This window comes from Haliaeetus albicilla, chromosome 21, assembly GCF_947461875.1.
Source record: "Haliaeetus albicilla chromosome 21, bHalAlb1.1, whole genome shotgun sequence".
In the NCBI taxonomy this organism is placed as follows: Eukaryota; Metazoa; Chordata; class Aves; order Accipitriformes; family Accipitridae; genus Haliaeetus; species Haliaeetus albicilla.
In genome coordinates this window covers 14,707,064-14,727,265 of record NC_091503.1, presented here as the reverse complement: position 1 = coordinate 14,727,265, position 20,202 = coordinate 14,707,064, and the positions used below count along the sequence as shown (strand labels likewise).

Below are 20,202 nucleotides of genomic sequence, written 5' to 3'. Positions count from 1 at the left end.
GCTCTGACAAAGTGCTGAGAACCTCGGAGGTCTATCGAGTGACGCGCAGTTTGTGGGCAGGCCGACAACAGCAAAAACCATTCTATTGCAAAGGCAGAAAATACCAGTCAGAATGAGCAGAAGTCAAGTGCTTTCCTTGCTTAAATAGAAGCAATGCAAGGCTGACATCTTTAAAAAAAGGGGGGTTACTCTCACAGTTCTCTTCCTAGAAGTTTCACTTCCTTAGGATATGTGGTTATTTCAGGTTACCACAGCAACTGTCAGAAGAAAAGGCATTTTATTTTCTTGTTTTATTTTTACACGGAAGAACTGGGAAGACCACCGTGTACTGGAACAAGAGGAGGGATCACAAAAGCCTGCCCCAAACAAAAGGAGCTGTGTGGAGATCTTCCTACAGTACAAAGGTTTGCGACAATTCCTTGCCTGTGAAGCCCCACTGAATACTCTGAACAGCTAATACGGGGCACTCAGGAGATGTCTAGCCCGACAGCGATAGGAAAACCCTTTTTGTGGTGACCCAAGGTGAAGTGGGTGGGCCTCTGCCACACGTTTTGCTCCAGGCAGGGGTACACAGCTCTCCGTGGAAAGCGTGTGCCTTCAGGTTGTTTGCTTTGCCTGGTTTTGTATCGCAGCTGTGGGCCCAGCGCCGTTCTCTGTGAAGTTGGTTTGGTAGGAATCGGTGCTGAGCGCCTCAGGATCCACTCCGACATCTTGAGTATCGCCCGTCCTGTTTTCAAAAATGCAGATTTCTCTAAAGAAATGTCTGCAGGTGCTGTAGAGTGAGACTGCAGTAAACAGGCACGTGCCTTTCTGTTTGGAGAGACGGGGCTCAGTTGTTTGCATTCTTTACATATGACTGTGCTTCAGAGTGAACTAAAACCAATTTTGTTATGTAGAAGTTAAATTGAGAAAATATACAATGATGTATTTGAATAGGGAGATTGGGACATCACTGCATTTGTTGGTTTGGAGTTGGTTTACCATAGAGGCATGTGGAACCTGAATGATTTAGGCAGTTGCTAGCAACATGCTATCTGTTGAAGAGAGTGTGATCTAGTTATTTAATTACGCACTTTACAGAAAACTACTCAGTATCCTTCACTCCTGTGCCCCCCTCGCCAGGCTTATTTGTACTGTCCCAAGCTGATCCAGCTGCGATGTTCTCCAAGCACCACTTTTTGGCTGATACCTGGTCTTGTCTCTGGGCTCTGCTGATTTTTCTGAGCGGTTAAACAGCGCCTGAATTGTTGCCATGTGAATTCCTGGCCTCCTGAGCCACAGATGTCACGCTGGCAAAAACTGGCTTAAATTTGATAATACGTAGTGTGAGTGCAACGACCTCCGACCTCCCCAAATCACACCAACAGGAAGGGTCTCTCCAGCCCCAGGCCACGGCGTGACCCTGGGAAGTCGCCCACCACCTCCCTGCGCCCCGCCGAGCCCCCCCGCAGCAGAAAGCCGGGTGCCGGAGGCCACTGCCTTCAGGCAGAGGCCCGTCCCGGATGATGCATCCCATGTCACCACGCTGTCATTCTCTTGACCTTCACATGTATGTCTTAACCCTGCAGCTTCTTAGGCATTTTCAGGCATCCAGGTATGTCCCACACACTCTTCCTTGCCTTACAGTGTGTCCCCATCCATCTCCCCATCTCCTGTAAGGGATGCTGCTGGAGGCTCCCTCAGGGATGGCGTCCCACCAGACTATTAAGAAAAGGCCGAGGGGGTCCCAGGACCAGCCGGGTACTCCCTTTCTCCTGCTTCTCCTTTCTGTGAGGGACCCCCCTCTCCCCGGAGGTGCCGGCGCGGCTGCCGGGGTCCCCGTTTAGGCTTCCCAGGGCTCCCAGGGCAGCTTTTAAACCGTGTGTGCGCTGCCGAGGGCTGGCAGCCTCGCATGCCGCAGCTGGAGGCGGTGTGAGCAATTCCCCCTTTTCCTCCCTCCGCTGGCCGGGCTGGAAGTTTGGTATTTTTGTTGCTTTTTTTTTTTTTAAGGAAAAAAAAAAAAAAAGAAGAAAAAAACCTTCTGGGGTCACTGGGAGGGGAAAAAAAATTTCCTTGTCGTGTCTGTGGCGTCTGCGAAATCGTCCCGAGAAGGAAGAGGAGGAGGATCCCGCCGCCGGGACGGCGGGTGTTTGGCGGAGGGGGTGGGCGCTGGCTGCGGGGCCGGGGCCGGGGGGGGGGGTCACAGCGGCCGCGGGCAGCCCCGCTCCCTCCCTGCCGCCCCGGGGAAGAAGAGGCCGAGCCGCCCCGCTCCCCGCCCCGCTCCCCGCCCCGCTCGGGGGTGAGAGCCGCCCCGGGGGGGTCGGCGGAGCAAGGACCAGGGGTGCCCGGGCCGGCCCCTCGCCGCGGGCCGCCGTCTATGAGGCGCCGGCGGGCCCTCCCTCCAGCGCCGGGAGGCGGCACAGCCCCGGCGGGCAGGGCCGGGCCGGGCCGGCGGGGGGTGGCCGTGCGGCGGGTGGCACCCCCCTTCTCTCTTCCTCCTCCTCCTCCTCTTCCTCCTCCTCCTCCTCCTCTTAACTTGGCCGCGGCGGCGCGGGGCGGTGCGCTTCGCCCTCCGCCGGCGGCGGGGGATGCGCGGGCGGCGGCGGGATGGCCTCGGCCGTGTTTGAGGGCACCTCGCTGGTGAACATGTACGTGCGGGGCTGCTGGGTGAACGGGATCCGGCGGCTCATCATCAGCCGGCGGGGCGACGAGGAGGAGTTTTACGAGATCCGCACCGAGTGGTCGGACCGCAACATCCTCTACCTGCACCGCAGCTACTCCGACCTCGGCCGCCTCTTCAAGCGGCTCCTCGACTCCTTCCCCGAGGACCGGCCCGAGCTGTCCCGCTCCCCCTTGCTCCAAGGTTTGAGCAGCCTCCGCGGCGTCGGCCCTCGCTGCCGGCCGGCCGGCCGGGCTGGCTTTCCGCCGCTGCCCCGGCGGTGGCGGTGGCGGGGCGGGCGGTCCCCCCCCGGCGGAGGGAACGGGGGGGATGAGGAGCTGGAGCCGCTGCGGGACCGGACGGGGCGGAGGGGGGGGGGAGGCAGGAAAGCTGCGGGGGCGTTTTGCGGTCGGAAACTCCGCCCGGGCTGTTGAGTTCTGGTTTTGGGGGTAAATAAACGGTGGGGGTGAGGCGCTGCCCCGCAGCGGGGGGGGGTAAGCCCCGCGGGCTCGGGGCTCTCGCAGGAGGGAGACCCCAGCCCCGCCGCAACGGGGGCTCCGGGCTGGGCTGGGGGAGCGGAGGGGTCCCTGTTCACGCTGCCCCCCCTCCCCGCTGTCTCCGGCCTCCCCTCGGGGGTTGTTGGCAGGAGAAGGGCTGTAGCTGAAAAATCTCCGCGTGCTGGTATGTTGTTTGCCACAAGGAGAGTGGGGCAGGGTGGGGGAAGAGGCAGCGGCGCTTGCCAGTGGACGGAGCGGCTCTGGGAGCTGGCATAATTCCTCGCATAACTTCTGCAAAACAGGGGAATTGCACCAGCGGTTAGATCCATGTTTTCTCTTTTCGTTTCTGAAGTGGATTAAGCCAGCTCGGGGGATGTTGCCCATGCTCAGGCCTGACTGTGCAGAAGGAGAATGGACCTGTTAAACTGTCTTGGGGGCTGATTTTAATTTGTTTAACGCTTGGGGTATTTTTTAGATACAGTTACGTGTTTTACTCTAAAATATTTCAAGTGTGGAGAGTGGCACGGAGCATCCGCTCGTCTGAAAATGGACGTGTGCGTAGCACTTCCACTCTCCCCAGTTGTTTGAGTAACTACATAAATGATTCGATTGACCAGGAACGGGGACAAGCTGGTATTTTGTGAATGTTTTCCCCTCTGAGAGGATGGAAAAGTTCTCCCCTGCTCTCACTTCGCCTCTCACCTTGTGTGACCCTCCCCTTGCAGAGGGTCTGCGTTTTGACATTCTCGGGGCTGGTTCTCCACGCTGCACAGCGGTATAAATCCACCGGACTTATTTCTGGGCCCTACCTGTGTGACGGGGGGCTCTGTTCCCTGCCAGGGGGGAGCAGCCCCAGCGGGTCTCCCCCGGGCTGACTCGCCAGGGATGTTTTGTGAGGGGTGTTTAAGGCGAGACAGGGCTTTTTCCACCGTCCTGCCAGATCCCTAACCTCTGCGGGGGGGTTGGGGCGGGGCGCTGTGTGTGTTCGTGCCTCATTTGAAAATGCTTACACCTCTTAAAAGTGCTGATCCCTTTTAAAAATGCTTACACCTTTCCCTCTCCTCGTCTTCTTCGGGTGGCGGGAGCCGCAGCCCGCTCCCCGGCGGGTGTTCCCCGGCGCTGGAGCTTTTCCCCTTCCCGCAACCGGGAGGCGGGAGCTCGGCTCCGCCGCCACCGGCGGGTCCCGGGTGCCCTCTGCAGACGGCGGGGATGGGCGCAGGGCTGCCGGGCTGGCGGCAGCCCCCCCGTCCCTTTGCAGCCCCATGCGGGGTGGGAGAGGCTTGCGGGGGCTCGGTGCCGGGGGAGGGGGGGGGCCTGTCTCCCTCCATCTGGGTGCAGGTTGGGAACGGGGGAGTCCGCTGGCTGTTCTTGCAGATCCCTGTCCCCCCCCACACACCCCCGCTGTGTGCCCGGCACAGCATGCTTATAGTGTCTCACGCAATGAGGTTGCTGACCAGGGATCTAAAGTATTGTAAAAATGTATTATCCATTGCGGGTACCCTACCTAAAGTCCTCCGAGCGTGATTTTTAGCAGTGCTGAGCGGCAGTAAATTCTAAATAACACGGCCTTTATGTGTATGTGGCACCTCAGCCCCAGCTTTTGAGGATGCTGGGTAGGTCTGGAGAGAATCTGCCTGTGGCCTGCAGGGCACAGCACCTGCCAGGGTCACTGTGACTGAAATTTGACTTCCCAGCGTGCCAGTTGTCTTTGTACTTGTTGGCTTTATGGGGCTCTGAAGAGTAGCCTGGCAGCCAGGCTGGGGCGTGTGCTTGGGTTGGCCAGGGACAGAGTCGGTCCTTGCCGGCCCTGGCCTCCCGCCCCTCCCAGCACGCTCCCTCCCCATCACTTTGGCACAGGAGCCCCTGCGCGTCCTAAAGCCATTCTCATTCCTCAGTGCCTGCCTTAAGTGAGCGTGGTTCCTCTCCTGCCTCAAGACCTATCACAGCTTTTGTAAAATACTACACTGTTTTCACATCTCTCTGAGGCACTGTTTGTGCAGTTAGAACCAGATGGGATTATAGTCCCTTACACTGGCTTTACTTGACAGTCCCAGGTAACATACGCCATTAGTGCATGAACAGCTGGGAAAAAGTAAGCATCCTCAGCCTGCGATGCTCAGTTCCTGCCTAAGACCTGGAGCCAGCAACCTTCACTTACCCTTATCTCAGGAACGGGCGCACCGACTTCAGTAGAATCGGGAATGAGCAAAGCATCAGTACAGGATTTGAAAAATCGAAACTCAATATAAGCAGATCGTGATCTGTTCAGCTTGGTAAGGAGGTGGGGGTTAAGTCTGCAACAGAGATGGAATAAAAATCAGGATTACTTTCTAAGCAATCATAGCACACTTCACAATTTCAGTAATACTGTTTAAAATTACACTGCTCCTGCTCTAAAGAAAATTACTTTGCAGAGGGTGCTTCTCTGCATAAAGAACACTTCATCATACCAGCATTTTAAAGTGACCGGCCACAGCCTTGTGTAAATTCACTAAGTTGAAACATAAAAATCTCATTTAGCTAAGTAACACTGACGCAAAGCTTTGGATGTGAGAAGACATTGCACGGTGCATGTCCGGTCTTTACAAAACTCCTGGGGTAAGCATGATTTCTTAATGTCCTGTTTAAAAGCAGATGTCCTGCCACCTACAGTGAAGCTCAATATACTTAACCCAAAAAGAACACCTGACAAAAGCACACTCTTGTGTGTGTTAGCATTCAGTCATATACATTTGTGTGTGAGTGGTTTTTATATACATACAAATGTATATGCATATGTATGTGAGGTTGTATATGTGTGTGTGTTTATCTTAGGCTTTCTGAAAGCAGGTGAATATTAGCTGTGCCTTTTATCTGGAGGAAGTGGTAAAATGTTGCAAACCAAATTTGCATTGCATTGAAGGACTCCAAAGTTCCTACAGATTTGCCTAAGGAGCATTAAAAGGACTACATTATCCTACAGCTCAGTCAAGCTGCAGTACCTTACATTTAAGGGGTATGGTTGAGGAGTGAAAGCTTGAGCTATTTGATGTTATTAACTTTTTAAAAGAAGATTTTTTTTTAAAAAAAGTCAGCAATATTAGAAAGAATTGGCTGTTACCATTATTGCTGGTTTCAGCAAAGAACTAGTACTGAACAGGAGTGTGCTCCTTTTCTTGCTCAGCAACAGCAAATGGCCCTCTCCTTTCTCCACCCCCGTCCCCTTGGACTGAATTCCACAACGCTCTCCCTCTCCACATATTTCTCAGATCTGCAGAGCGCTTTGAGATGACAGAGGAGGGGACGGGAGGTATAGTTTTCTGCACTGGCTGTTCATCTTCCCCTTTCTTTGATATGAGGAGAGGGGAGGTCCTGGGGGGGAGTATGGCATTCACACAATCTGGTCTTGTCTTTGATAACTAATAACAACACGTGGCAAAGTGCACTCTCGGCATCTGGAGTGTACTATGATGCTAAGGGCCAAGGACGTTCAACAGCACACAAGGCATCTTACTAGCAAGCTGGTAAACAAGGTTAGATATGTGCATACCTGCAGGGTGACTAAATATGATTCACTGTGATGTTACCAGTAACTTGCTAGTATTTTATATGTGTCTGAAATGTGCCCGTCCCTTGCTCTAGGCAAATACACAAAAGAGGAACACAGAAAAACACAGGCTAGTTCACTCTTAGCAGAGCTAGAACACAGCCTAATGTTACTAAACTGCCTGTTTCTATATGTAAAATAAACAACTTTTCTATTTAAATCCCTCTTTGTGAGAAAGGCAGCCCTGTGGACTGAGAAGCCGACTTAAAACTGATAATTTAGAAGTAGTTGCAATGACTCAATAGACACTGGAAGTGAAGTATAAACCTGGAGAAGTACTCTTTTTTTCTCTCCTATTTTCTGTAAATATTACTTCTGAGGGGTAGTCATCTAAGATTTATTCTAGAACTTGATCCAGGTTAGTGCAGTCAGCAGTCAGACAGCTGCCTCTGACTTCAGTGAGGGCAGGATCAGCCCCTAAGTCCTGGACCAGGAAGCCAGAAGAGCACGTTAGCAGCCTTTCGAAGTTGGGATTTGTTTTCCCCTTGGAGTGGCAGGTTGGTTTCTGGCAATCCTCCTCTGCCACTGTTTTGTTGCCTTCGTCATCAGAACAGAGGCTCAGATGCTCTTCCAATGTCACTGTTCATGTTGCGCCTACGTGTAGCGCCTGGTCCTGCTCTGATACTCTGAGCCATCAAGTCAGAAACTCTCTTCAGTCTTACAGATTTTTTTTTTTTTTTTTTTTGCTAGCTGGGCTCTCTCTTCCCAAAGTGCTCATTTTCCTCCCCCTTCTTTCTTTCCATCTCTCCTCTGACTCATTCTGCTCTGTCGTGGCCTTTTTTCCCCTTGCTCTCTTTTCTGTTATTTCCTCTCTGCTTCTCCAAGTCGCTTTCCCTGAGCTGCTTTCTGTTCCCTTTCTTTGCTTTCAGGTTCCCCTCACCGGCTGGCTGCCATCCATGGCTATCTGTGGCTCTCCAGACCTTTTCTGTTCCTTTCTGCCTTGTTGGCGCTCAACCTCTGTCTGTCCATAGAAGTTCTCCAGTAGCGGTGGAGATTCCCTATAGAGACTTTGTGTCTGTAGCTTGCCTGGTAGCATAGAGGTAGTCACTTGACCTGCAGCAGACCCTGAGCAGTCTCTCCCCGATGACTAAGGCAGAGCTCTAGCTCTGAGGCTTGTGCCTGCCCTCTGGTGTGGTTGCCTCATGCAGGAAGCAGATGATCAGCTGTCTTCTGTGTCCGAGCGGCTGTGTGCCGGCAAGCACATGGGAAGCTCCTCCAAGGCTGCCATTGGAAGGACTTTGGCAAAGCAGAAGGCAGTTCCTGAAGAGCCAGCCCAGGAACATTATGTTTGCTTGCAGATGTCGCATTCATAACTTACGGTTTTCTATATGCTGCATTATAATAATGTTGTTGTTTACAAGACCATCTGGGAGTGTGATTTATGAGAAGAGGGAGCTCTACAGAGCAGCATAGTGGTTTCCACAGACAGCAGCTGTTTCGGTGCTGTGACAATACAGATAAATACACTGCATCTATTGTGCTCTTTTCATTGTTGACATTGTCAACAGTTCATTAGTGAAGCTTGCTCAGAGCTTCTGTCTGGCAGACAAAGAATGCAGCTCTTGGTTATCAGGCTCTAGCAGTGCTGTATAACCAAAATTAAGTTTGGGGCTTCTGGCCTTGTTTTTTATTAGCTGAATTTCATGGTTCATCAGTAATGATGGAGATAAATGAAGCTGGCTGTGTTGTTATAAAGCTAGGCACAAGTTGCCTTTTTGTGGTGGACCGAGGCAATGTGTCTGGGAGGATTTTGGTGGAAAGGAATGGAAATGAGGTGGTTTTTTTCATGACAGTTCTCACCTGATAAGAATTCAGCACTAGAAATGGTTGTAGGGGCTTGCATTTTTCATCAGGCTTTGACTGCTTTGTTCGCTTTTATCTCGTGCTTCTTTGACATCTTTTTCCTTCTTGTGGCTCATCAGGCATCAAGAGGGGGAGTTCTGTGGGGAAAGCCAGTCTGCTGAGTTCTGTCACCAGAAGGTGCCGTCTCCCCTCCAGAGATCCTGGGAGATCCCATAACTAACAATACATGTGTGGAAAACCCATCAGCTGGAGGGTCTGGACTTCTCAGCTTTTAACTTGCCTCCTTGCTTTGCATGGGTATTCAAGTGTGCCAGGGCCCTCAGGTGGTCATGATCACAACCTCAGCTCTGGACGATTTCAGCTGGACAGTTGTTTGGATAGGACTTTGCTCCATCCGTATTTTTATGTCTGCTGCATATGAACTGCAAAAGAAGAAATGGCGTGTGTTAGAGCTAGGTGTGTGCAGTTCAGGCAGGGGTTTGAAAGCTCTCTTTCTGCATCGAACAGATTTCTCTCAGTATCTTCAATATGCTTGTTGCTACCTAGTGGGACCTCTAAAAGTATGGAGTGACTTTCATGCACTTTGTGTACTCATACTTTTAAAAAAATCTGTCCCTATTCTGTTCCTGAACATCAAATTTAAGAAGAGCAGCACAACATGTAACAAATTTCAAAAATCCACCTCCTTGCACCCCTCTTTTCAACTCCATTGTATCCTCTTAGCTGCTCTCTGAGTAATGCCACGAAGATGGATCTTGTCAGTGATAACTGCATAGATAGTAAACCCTTTGTAAAGGCTTTAGAGACTGTAGTGACTCCTGTCATATGAGATGAATGAATTTCCCCATGAGGGGAAGGGGCAAGTGTGTCTGCCCCAAGAAAGGGGTGTTGCAGAATTAGGCAAGAGGCATCAAAGAGTTGCTGCCAGAGCTGCCAGACTAAGTCAGACCAATGCCATAGCTAGCTCTGGGGTCCTGTCCCTAGTGATGAGAACCAGATGCTGCAGAAGACAGCATAACTAATCGGCAGAGAACAGAAAAGTGACAGTCCTGGTCTTCAGTAATTGAAGATTTGATATCCCTGACTGCCTGTAATTATCTGCCCTTCTCTGGATCTTAAGTCTTTGGACTTCAGGGATTCCTGTGGTGTTATTTCTGCAGCATTAGTGAAGAAAAGTTGTGTGAAACAAGCTTTCCCATCTGCTGTTTTTTTGAGTTTCCTGCATTTACATACCACTGAGTATTCCTTTGTCCTTCTAACAACCTTTTATCCTATTCTCCTGTGTCAGAGAGGAGGCAGCCGTAAGCAGGAGCTGTTTTGGCCTCTTCAGAGTCCAGTGTGAGGTGGCTACTGCCAGAGTTCCCAGGCAGTGGGGTTGAGGGAAAGTGTGTCTGCAGGGAGCAGAGATGCTAGCAGGGCAGCTGCTGGGAGGAGGGAGGCATCGTGGCCATGAAGCAGGGAAAGATGCCAGCTGAAGTGGTATTGAGAAGAGCCCGATTCAGCAGAGGGAGGAAATGGGAAGCAGTGCAAAGGAGCAAAATAGCAGAAAAATCTGGGCTGAGTTGCCACCTTTCAGCCCTGATCCATGTCCCAGCTGAGTAGCTTCAGTTCCTGCATGATTCTGTGGAATATCTGTCCGTGGGGATATTCAGAAGTCAACTGGACATGGTCCCCAGCAGCCTGATCTGACTTTGGACTTGGCCCTTCTTTGGATGAACTGGACTGAACTCTTCTATGGGACATTATTCTGTGATTTTTATACACCTTCTCTTGTGGCTGAGACCTTTCTGCTATTGCTCTATCTACATCCTGAATTCTGTGTGTGTGCACATGGGTTAGAACATATCTGAGGGAAAGGAGGAATGAGGATACAGGATAAAAAAGATTGAGCACTGCAGTGTTAATGAATACTGTAACTGAGGAAAAGGGGCATATCTCCTCTTGACACCATACAGTCTGGTCAGGAGAGAAAGCAGAGTAGCAGTCCCCTGTGCAAGGCAGCTTATGTGTCTTCCCTAAAGATTTGAAATCCCTAACTGCTGCTCATGGGCTTCTGCAAAGAGAGAAGGATGGGCTCAAGATCTGAATCTATAGGCCTTAAATCTTTCTTGCACTGTAGGTTAGCAGAACACAGTAAGATTTCTCCCTGGATTTATTTGCTAGTCCTTTTTTCACTTTGATATCTACTCTGCAGTCTTTCCATAGGGGACGGAGAGAGGATTAGGTGAGGAGGGCTCAATGCAGTATTTTAATCTTCATGTACATACTAAAATACACAGCATTTAGGCATATTGCAATTTGATCTTGCACACATCTTCAGAAAGTACACCTTGGCTTCTGCTCTTGCTCAGCCTTCTATACATATTGAACTGATTTTGAGAAAGTAGGAGATCTCTTGGACGTTCTTTGTTCCTCTCCTCACCACAAGCCTGAAGTGGAGTCCTTCAGATTGGAGAAATAGGGTTTGCCCACAGTTAGAGATCACGTATGCATAGCAACTTGTACATAGCAACACCTCTCCAGAAAAACAGAATTCTATGTGTCATCATTGAGAGATGGCATATGAGACATACTTGACCTAGGCACGAACTTACTCCTCCTTGGAAGGCACTAGAGGATTGTTGAGACAACGTGCTCATTGTGGACACTGACCGTCAGGACTGCATTGCGATTTCATTGTGAGCCATGGAGGACACGCTGCGATTCCTGTCCTGCTTCGTTAGGTGGAAGCGTGCAGTGCGTTATCTGCTGCTGTCAAAATGTCATCAGCTGCAGATTTGGTGGCTTACATGGCAGTAGCAGGACAGGCCCACCAGGGCTTGCGTGTTGACATCAGGAATTGGCTCCCAGTGCGTTCTCCTCCTCTGCGGAGCTCGTTTCCTCCTCGTTTGCAGCTCTGGGCCCCTCTCCCACGCCGTGAGCCAGCGTGCCAGGTCCGCAGCTGCTGGCCTGCGCTCTCAGCCTCCTGCAGCTGCTCCGGCACCAGGGTCCCCGAGCAGGAAGGATGCCGCAGGCCTCTGGTGCTGTTCGTGCCGTGTTTTTCCAGAGACGTGTTGCTATGCGGAAAGTTGCTATTTACGCTTGGTCTCAAACTGCAGGCGAATCCTTTTCACCCAGTCTTAAGGGCTCAGGCTGGGGCTCTTGGTCTGGAAAGGAGCAGAGAAAATGTCAAAGGGACTGAATGAGGTCGCTGACTACGGGCACACAGCAGAACCGGGCTAAAAGCAAACATCCCTGGTACAGGTGAGTGCTACCCAGGGTTAGGCGGTGTGCCCATATCGTCCCTCCTGTCACCCAGCGAGTGGGCTCCCTTGTGCGCAGGGTAAAGAAATCTTAGAGGTTTGTGGTATTTGGCAACAGGGTTTGTGGTAAAAAAGGAGCCAGTGGGGCTTCAGTTTACCTCAAGCCCTATAAACATAGGTGTTTATAGCATTTAAATCACTTGAAATGATAGTTAATTGTCCAAGCGCAGTACGAGTAAGAAAACAGAGAGCAAAGTTTTCCTGGGAGGAGTTTGCGCATGTTTTCCATTAGCAGTCAGACGGGGCCAGGGCAGAGGAAAAGGCATGAGAACAGCCTTTCACCATGACCTCACTAAGAGATTTCCCAGCTCTAAGCTCAGCTCTGTTGCATGATCGAACAAGTGACTGATTCCAGGCTACTGGTTGCTTTACTGGTGTCTTATTTTTATTTTATAGCAAACTCCCTGAATAAAGGTTCTTGGGGTCTAAAAGCCCCAGATGGAAAGATAGGAATGTATTTATGGTCCATGGGCAGAGAGACAACAGCCTCAGGACATGCTGTAGCTGCCATACAGATGCTGCATACGTGGCCAGTGAGTCCCATGCACTCCAGATGCATCCAGCTTGTGGTGCGTTTGTGTCAGGGTAAATGAATGGTGGAGTTGCTGGGCTCTGTCTGCAGAGTCAGCTGGCATGTGCGTGTGTTTGTTCAGGCGTTCCCAGCGTCTGGAGGTCCTATACCAGTCTCTGGCTTTTTTGGGGTTTTGTGGTTTTTTTTTCTTTCTCTCTGCCTTTTTAAAGCTTCTGAACAGGAAAAAGACAGGCAGGGGAGAAGGCCCCACAAAGTGAAGAATAGAGATGGAAAGCTTGGGTGCAGTTCTGTGACCCTTCTTTACACAAGTCCTGATTCCTGCTCAAACTCAGTCTAGTGCCTAGTTAAGAAAGGAGCTTGAATGGGGCATCCTAGCCTGCAGTCTCTTGCTTCTTCTATGAAGGCTGGGTTTCCTGAGGAGAAGCCTTCGACAAGAGCGGTTCGAGGTATTCCCCACTGCTTGTATAATTGTTCTGGCAAAGCAGAGGCAGCCCTGAGTCGCGGTGTGGGAGAGGAAATGAGTTGCAGGGGAAGGTGAGAGCACCTTAAACCAGTGTTGCCACCGGAGACTTCACCTCGCTAAACCACAGTGTTCCTCACGCACGTATGTGCTGTGGTTGATGACAGCAGCCAGTTAGCGAGCGCTGAAAGGGGGCGAAAGGGGGGACCGGGGCCTCTGCTCCTCCCCGCTCCTTGGGCAGGCAGTGCCTTGCTCTGGTTAGCGTGGCTGTCAGGTTGTGAGCAATCCCTTGGGTTGTGGGATCATGGGCTACGACTAACTGAAAACCGCAAGGGCATCTGTTAACTCTTAAAAACAGAGACTTGTAGAATTAAGATAAATGAGGGCCTTACAAACTTTCTGGCTATTGCAGAAGAAATTACAGGGTTATATATGTATATATATATAGCCAGTCAAGTGGTTTCTGTGTATTTGGACTGTAGACGTATGAAAAGGAAGGCTTTAGCCCAGCCAAACTGAATTCCCTCTACAGGGAATTCATGTAAGGTCAGCAGCTTTACATCCCAAAGCTGTGGATCTGTAATCATTAAGCAAGAATATAGGAAGCTATCCAGGCAGATGTATCACTTACTCTCCTTCCTACGCTGTCTGCCTTTTGGTTTTGATATTAGTAAAACGTTCAGAAAGAAATGGTTTTTATCGTGTCAGATGTTACAAGTCATCTGTGCCAGTTTCCAAGTCAGAGTGTGGGTTTGCATGGCTGGTGCCTTTCCAAGATCTGCAAGGAGGAATATACCAGGGCTGGAAATTCCTGGTGAATGCAAGAAGCTGTAAAACCTCCCACTGGGTGATCTCTGACAGTGCAACAGGCTGACGGCCTTGTCCAACTTCCCTTGCTGAAATATAAAAAGGCTGTGTGGAGCTGCAGATGCTTTCCCTGATTATTAATGAGAGAAAATCCTAACTGCTTGGCTGGTTTTCCTCACAGAATGAATGCTCAGTGTTGTTGGTGACGTATTTTTTTTCCTTTTCTTTTTTTTTTCTCCTTGTTTTCCCCTGGTCTGAATATCTTAATTTGTCTGAAAGTATCCCTCTTCCTGGTAAAATACTAGTTTCAACAGTAAATGCCTATTTGGGAAAGGGTCCGAGGTTGAGGGCAGATTGGAGAGAGAGCAGTTGAGTACTGAATCCCGGGTGGGTCAGTGATGAGGGGTTTGCCTGCAAGGTGGGAGCTGCAGTCGGGCAGTCTCTACTCTGTCTCAGTATTTATGCAGACTGGAGGAAGACCAGCAGGAGAAGCGGAGGCACCCCGTGGTAGCTGGCACCAGGGTAGGTAGCTCTGTTTTCTCTGATGTGGGCTACAGCAGGGCGACAGTGTGTGTCTAACATCATAGGTGAGTGCCTGGGCCATGGGGCCGTTGGCAGCTTTTTTTTAGGGAGGATGAAAATACTTTTTTTGAAAGGTTTGAACTTCATTCAGATGTGGGAGGGGAACATATTTGTGGAGGGGTGAAGCAGATCCACCCAAGCCTGCTCACACCCGGTAGTTAGGAAGATGAAGGGTGCTGGTCTGCAATTCAGGTTTGTAACATCAAGCACAACCCAGCTAATACACAGTCTGTGGACCCATGCAGATGAGTTAATTCGCATTTACAACCTTTCAGAGAATTTCCATGCAAATCTACCTGACTGTAGTATACACCGGTCAGAGCAGCATACACGGCTGCCTTCCTTATATGCCTGCTGGTGTGCTCTGCTCCGCTGTCAGACGAGGGAGCGAGCTGTACCAGGGTGAGGTGGTTGTGGTGCTGACAAAAACAGGCAAAATGAGGGACTGTCAAGCAATAGAAAGGCTTATGCAACCAGGCTACTTTTGTGCGACAACCATCAAGTAAACCGTGTTGCTCTGGAGACAATCTTTTATTTAGAGCTGTAATTGGAGGAGAGCTGACGGCTTCAAAGTCACACTTTTGTCTGGAAAGTTTGTATGGGATCATATCTTGTCGGTAACAAATAACAAGGACTGATACAGCCTGAAACTGTGGATGTTGTCCCTACACTGTGCATGTCTCACAACTTTTCTGTACGTTTGCCTTTTGAATAGGGAGATGGAGATGTACTTAGAGTTTAGCACTTACAATTTTAGTATATTGAAGTGGTTTCTCACAGAGTGCTTCACAGATTTTTAGTTTTTATTTTTATTTAGATGGTTTTGATTTATTGGCTCTTTTTCTCCTCCAGCTTTTTGTATTCTTTTTTACCAGTGAAGCTTGTTAAATTTAATAGTCCCTTAGGTATTTCATTTTCATACATGTATTCTGTTCCTTGGAAAATCTGCCCAAATGCAGAGGTGAAATGATGATTGGGTTAGAAAAAGTAGGTTACAAAAATCAGAAATAAAAGGGCTGCTAGAAGGATGCAAGATATGGCGTTTACTTGTCCTCATATTCCCTGTATGTACATATAATCTATGCAATATTTTCCTGAGTCTTACAGAGGAGAGGGAAGTTACAGATGTCCTGCAGGTTGTACATACGAAATATGGTATTATAGCTGAAGATCCCCACACCAAGCAATTCAAAATTAGAAGCATTGTAATGCACCATTCTGGACACCAGACAGCAAAATTTCCATTTTAATCCCTTCTGCAGCACTGTGATAATTTGGTGATTAAAAAAAAATAAAATAAATCCCAAAAGGTTGTTTTGCACTTGAAGAACATGATACTGAACAATCTTCCTTGGGCCACTCACTGGGGCTTACATTCGGAGAAATACAAGACTGCCCTCAAAGCCTTTTGTTTAGCTCATGTTTAGTCTTTTCCTCTTATCTGTGGGTTGTGGGTTTTGGTTTTCTTGATTTTTATTTTGCTTTTTATTGACAGAAAAAAGGATGAATCATGGTTCTTGGAAGCAGAAAACAGGCTGTTTGATTATTGCTGCTGGGAATGCTGTGTAGTGAAACTGTGGGTGAGGGAGTAGGTGGTTCTACTTCTGCTTGTCTGGCAACTCCTAAATATGATCATAAACAGCTGAATTTGTGTCAGGCTTGCAACTCTGCTTGTAACTACACCCACCTGAGTTTGGGGTACATGCTTTATCATCAGTGTGAGTTAAAAGACATTTCTGGGAGGCATGATATCTGAGGTCATTCCACATCTTCTTGAGTGGCTGCTTCTGGCTGCTGAAGTGCGTGTGCACATGGAAGTGTGCTTTTGTCTGTGCTCACAATCTGTTTACTTTGTTTCTAGGGCTCATCACAATAAAAGAAGCCCATGATATAGAAGCCAGACTTAATGAAGTGGAAAAGCTTCTGAAGACTATTATAAGCATGCCCTGGAAGGTGAGTAAGCCAAGTTCCACATTTAGCCCAGCCTGACTCCTCCTTGATGGTGACATGCACTCTCATGCAGATCAGAAAGGGATGGGCTTTGCCAAACTCTAAAAGAAGCAGCAATTTATTCAGTATCTTGGAAAAGTGCTGAGTGCCAGAACGATGTAATGACGTCTCCAGGCTGTTGCTTGTAATAAGTATTTCTGTTGTACTACGAAGGGGTGGAGAGGGAGAAGAGGGACAAAGCAAACTACTGGTAAAAACAGATGTCTTGTTTCTTTTTTTAAGTATTCAAGATCTGAAGTCGTCCTCACATTCTTTGAGAGATCTCCTTTGGACCAAGTTCTAAAAAATGACAACGTCCATAAGATTCAGCCGAGCTTTCAAAGTCCAGTTAAAATATCAGGTAAGAGTTGTTAGCTTGCTACATTTGACACAAGAATTACAAAATGAAAATTACTTTATTTGCTGTTGCCCTTATTCTTTCTCCATCAGAAATTCAGCAGATAGTTCTCCATAGTCTGCTTATAATATAGAACATAGAATTAGCCTTGACATAATATGCAACATGCATTCAGGCAGTAAAGTGGCAGGTGAAATTGGAGGCTGGTAAATGCAAAGAAGTGGATGTGGGGAAAATACAGTCCTCACTATCGTCACATATGAAAGTGCTATTACCACTTAGGAAGGAGATTTTGAGGCTATTGATACAGTTCTGTGAAAATGGAAGCTCAGTGCCAAGCAGTGAGCAAAACCAGCAGTGAGAATATTAGATATTATTAGGAAAGGAGGGGAGAAGAAAGGAGCACCACCCCGTCTTGAATGCAGTGTGCGCACTTCTGGTTTCTCCATCTCAGAAACGATATAATAGAATTTAAAAGGATACAAATAAAGGACAAGGATTCAAATTGTTGAATAGCTTCTCTGAGAAGAAGGTTAAATAAAGAAGGACACTTAACGTTGAGAAGAGATGACAGATTGGGGAATATGATGGAAGTCTACAAAGCTGTGAATAGAAGAAGGTCAATTACCCTGTACTTCTCATGAAACAAGAACTATAGGTTATCCAATAACGTTGACAGACAACACGTTTTAAACAAACAAAAGAAAGGTTATAATATTGTTTTGTTTCCATATGGAGCAAAGTTAAGGAGCGGAACTCATTGTCATACGATATGGTGGAACTGAAAGCATAAATGACTTCAAAAAGGAATTAGACAAGCAGGTGGAGGAAAAGTACATTGAGACCTGTTACAGGTGGAGACATAGGAGGTTTCTAAACCACAGATTGCTAGTGGCTAAATGGAGAGCAGTATTACTCTATCCTTGCCTATTCTTTCACCCTTTCCCCTCTGCACCTGCTACTGACCGTTGTTAAAAGGTTTGTGGACTTTTGGTGTGTCTGGCTTTGTGTTTCTATACTGAAATAGCTTGTGTGAGCCTAATGGGAACTGCTGTTTTTGTGTTGCCAGAAGAGTTTATTTCAGAGAGTGAAATAAAAGTGAAATACTACATAGTCCTCCAAGGTACATAAAGTGTTTAGCATGAAACTGGTACCAGTTTTCTGAGGTACTAACAGTGTATCGGTTAATGGCTAGTCAGCATGTCAATATGCTAAAAGTGTAAACAGTGTGTCTTATGGATTGATCTTATACACAGGGTACATTTTTTGTAATAGATCCTGAGCTCTGGTTCTAAGCGAACTAGTCCTCTGTTAAATAAATATTCTTTTAATTAAATGGTAGATGGTTTACGAGCCCACCAGTAACTCTTCAGAAGTGTACCATGTAACGCGGAGCCTCGGTGAGAAGCGTGGTCTTGCCAGCCCATCTGGTCTGGTGCCTTCTTGTAGGGCCCCCGAGCCCAGGCTGCGGTGCAGCACAGGGACTGTGAGGAGTCCCCGGGGCCACACTGCAAAGGAGGGTGATGCAGGTCTGGCTTCCTGGGGGCAAGAGATGGGAGTCAACGTGTGTGTCTCACACCCCATCTGTGGCTAGGGAGGTTTGGATGGTGTCTTGAGTCAATGTGGAAACCTCAGGTAAAATTCCTGCGAAGTGGGTCCATTATGAAATGAAGGATCCTCAAACTATATGCTGTAAAATTTTTCAAAGTGTGGCTGCTGTCAGTGATACCTTGTTCTTTTTCCAACAGGCAAATATCAAGATTAAATGTCTTCGGAATTGCACTGTTTAGAAACTGCAGTGTTGCTCTGGCTTGGGACTTTTTGCTGTTTGGAAGGGTTTTGTATAATTTTTGTGAGAGTTTGTGCCCCCTTAGGGCACATGTTCCCTGTGTGTGCATGACTGAATATGTCACACAGTGGGTACAACAAAGAGATGGGCAAGATGAATGTAAATTCGGAGTGAGGGTGCCTCGCTGATGGACAGAGGCTAGCAGCAAAGGGAACCCTCCTGCCAGCCTCCACGTAGAGGAGCTGTGGAAACCACATTAGCTGAATAATAACATGTTTTGTTTTAATTCTAAATTAATTTTGGTAGAGACGAGTCATACCTAATTAATTGGAGGAAGATTTTCCTACCTATGCAGCTATCCAAAAGCATCTTGTGGTAATTAGTTTTTATCATTTAAGTGATTGCAGCAAAGAATTCAAGAACATAGGTGGAAATTTGATGGTAATTGGCGTTTTCCTCATCTGAATGTTGCACACTGGCAATGGTTTCAGTGTCTGGCAGCATTGTCAGTAGATGGCAGTAAGTGTTAACGTCTAAAGCAGTTCACACAGCAATGAAACGCTGTAACTCTTAGCTCATGTCAAGGACACTAGGAAAACACTGTGGCATTCATGTTAGTCGTAGTGCAGCTTTCTACATGGCTTGCAGAGTTAGAAAAGTAAGGAAAAATGTTTTCTATTCTCTGAAAAAACAAACTGTCCCCACATGGTCCTGTTCAGAGTGGAAGGTGATGTGGAAGCGGGAAAGGGCCGCCCTCTTAGGTGAAAGCTGAATTTGAATTTATGGTATAAATCTGATTCTGCAGTACAATGTTGGTTCAAGATGAGTCACGACTGAAGTGTGATTCTGCTGGAATTCAGTGTTTTTACCACTCGCAAATATATTCTGCTAAAGTGAGTCGCAGTAAAATACAGACTGAAAGTCAAAGATGACTTTCTCAAGAAAAATACGGAAGTGAGTTCTGGCTTTACCTTAATGTAGGAACTTGTAAATGTACACTTTAAAAAATTACCTCCCTTCTTTCTCCTGTCTCATCTCCTGCTCATTACTTGAACTGTATGTATAGTTGAAATTTGTTTGAGGATTCCCTGTACGTATGTTTTGTGCCTACCATATTTTCTGCCACAGACTAATTTCCTTTTGCTTGTGCTGATAATGCAAGGCTGTAACACAGGGTCCTCGTACCTAGAGGCATATCATGAGTCATCCCACTTAAGTCAATGCAGATTTATACAGAGATGTATGTTCATTTTGTGGTGGCCCTAGCTTCATCTAAGATTGTGTGACTGAAAGAAATCCTTGTGACTTGCCTAGTTTGCCTTTCCAAGTAGCACATCAAATACTATTCTTTAATTATAAATTCTCCCTATGGTAGTAAGTCAGTGGAATTGGGTGTAAATTTTAGCTGTTATGGATTGGAGGCTTCTTACACAGTGAGAAACAAATAAGCAGAGTTGAAGGCAGTGTAGAAGATGGTATTGCTTTACATGACTTAAAGATGGTGGTTGAATTAACTTGGAAGCTCACTCTTAATTTTCTTTTTCCTGTCTTTTTGATTTTTGCTTAACTGGCTTAAGCCTGGGACTGTCTAGGAAAAATACAATTATGTTTTAGTAGTGGTAGGTTGCAATATATGGATGGGCTGCCATTCTGCTAAGGGTGATGGGAATTTTGCCACTGGCAGTAACAGGGCTGAAAAGTGGGCCTTGCTTCAAATGCTCTGTGTCATGAATTGATTATATGAATAAAACTGCTTAAGCACTGGCAGTTTGCAGATGTAAGAAGCTATGAAGCCAACTCTTCATTCGTGCTTTCATGTGCAGATTTTCAATGTCACGCACACATCTCAGTTCATAACC

At 47.8% G+C, this 20,202-nt stretch overlaps 1 protein-coding gene across 2 annotated transcripts in view; it reads left to right on the top strand.

Moving 5' to 3' along the window:
- Positions 1 to 214: 214 nt before the first annotated feature.
- PXDC1 (PX domain containing 1) overlaps positions 215 to 20,202 on the top strand; it is a 28,370-nt gene continuing 8,382 nt past the window's right edge. The window contains exons 1-3 of one of the 2 annotated variants that reach the window (XM_069809001.1): positions 215 to 404; positions 16,069 to 16,160; positions 16,440 to 16,557. In XM_069809001.1, the coding sequence (XP_069665102.1) occupies positions 230 to 404; positions 16,069 to 16,160; positions 16,440 to 16,557 (385 nt within the window). In that variant the 5' untranslated portion in view covers positions 215 to 229. Of the gene's footprint in view, positions 405 to 2,337; positions 2,843 to 16,068; positions 16,161 to 16,439; positions 16,558 to 20,202 lie in introns of those variants that run through there. The other variant, XM_069809000.1, reaches the window with a different exon arrangement.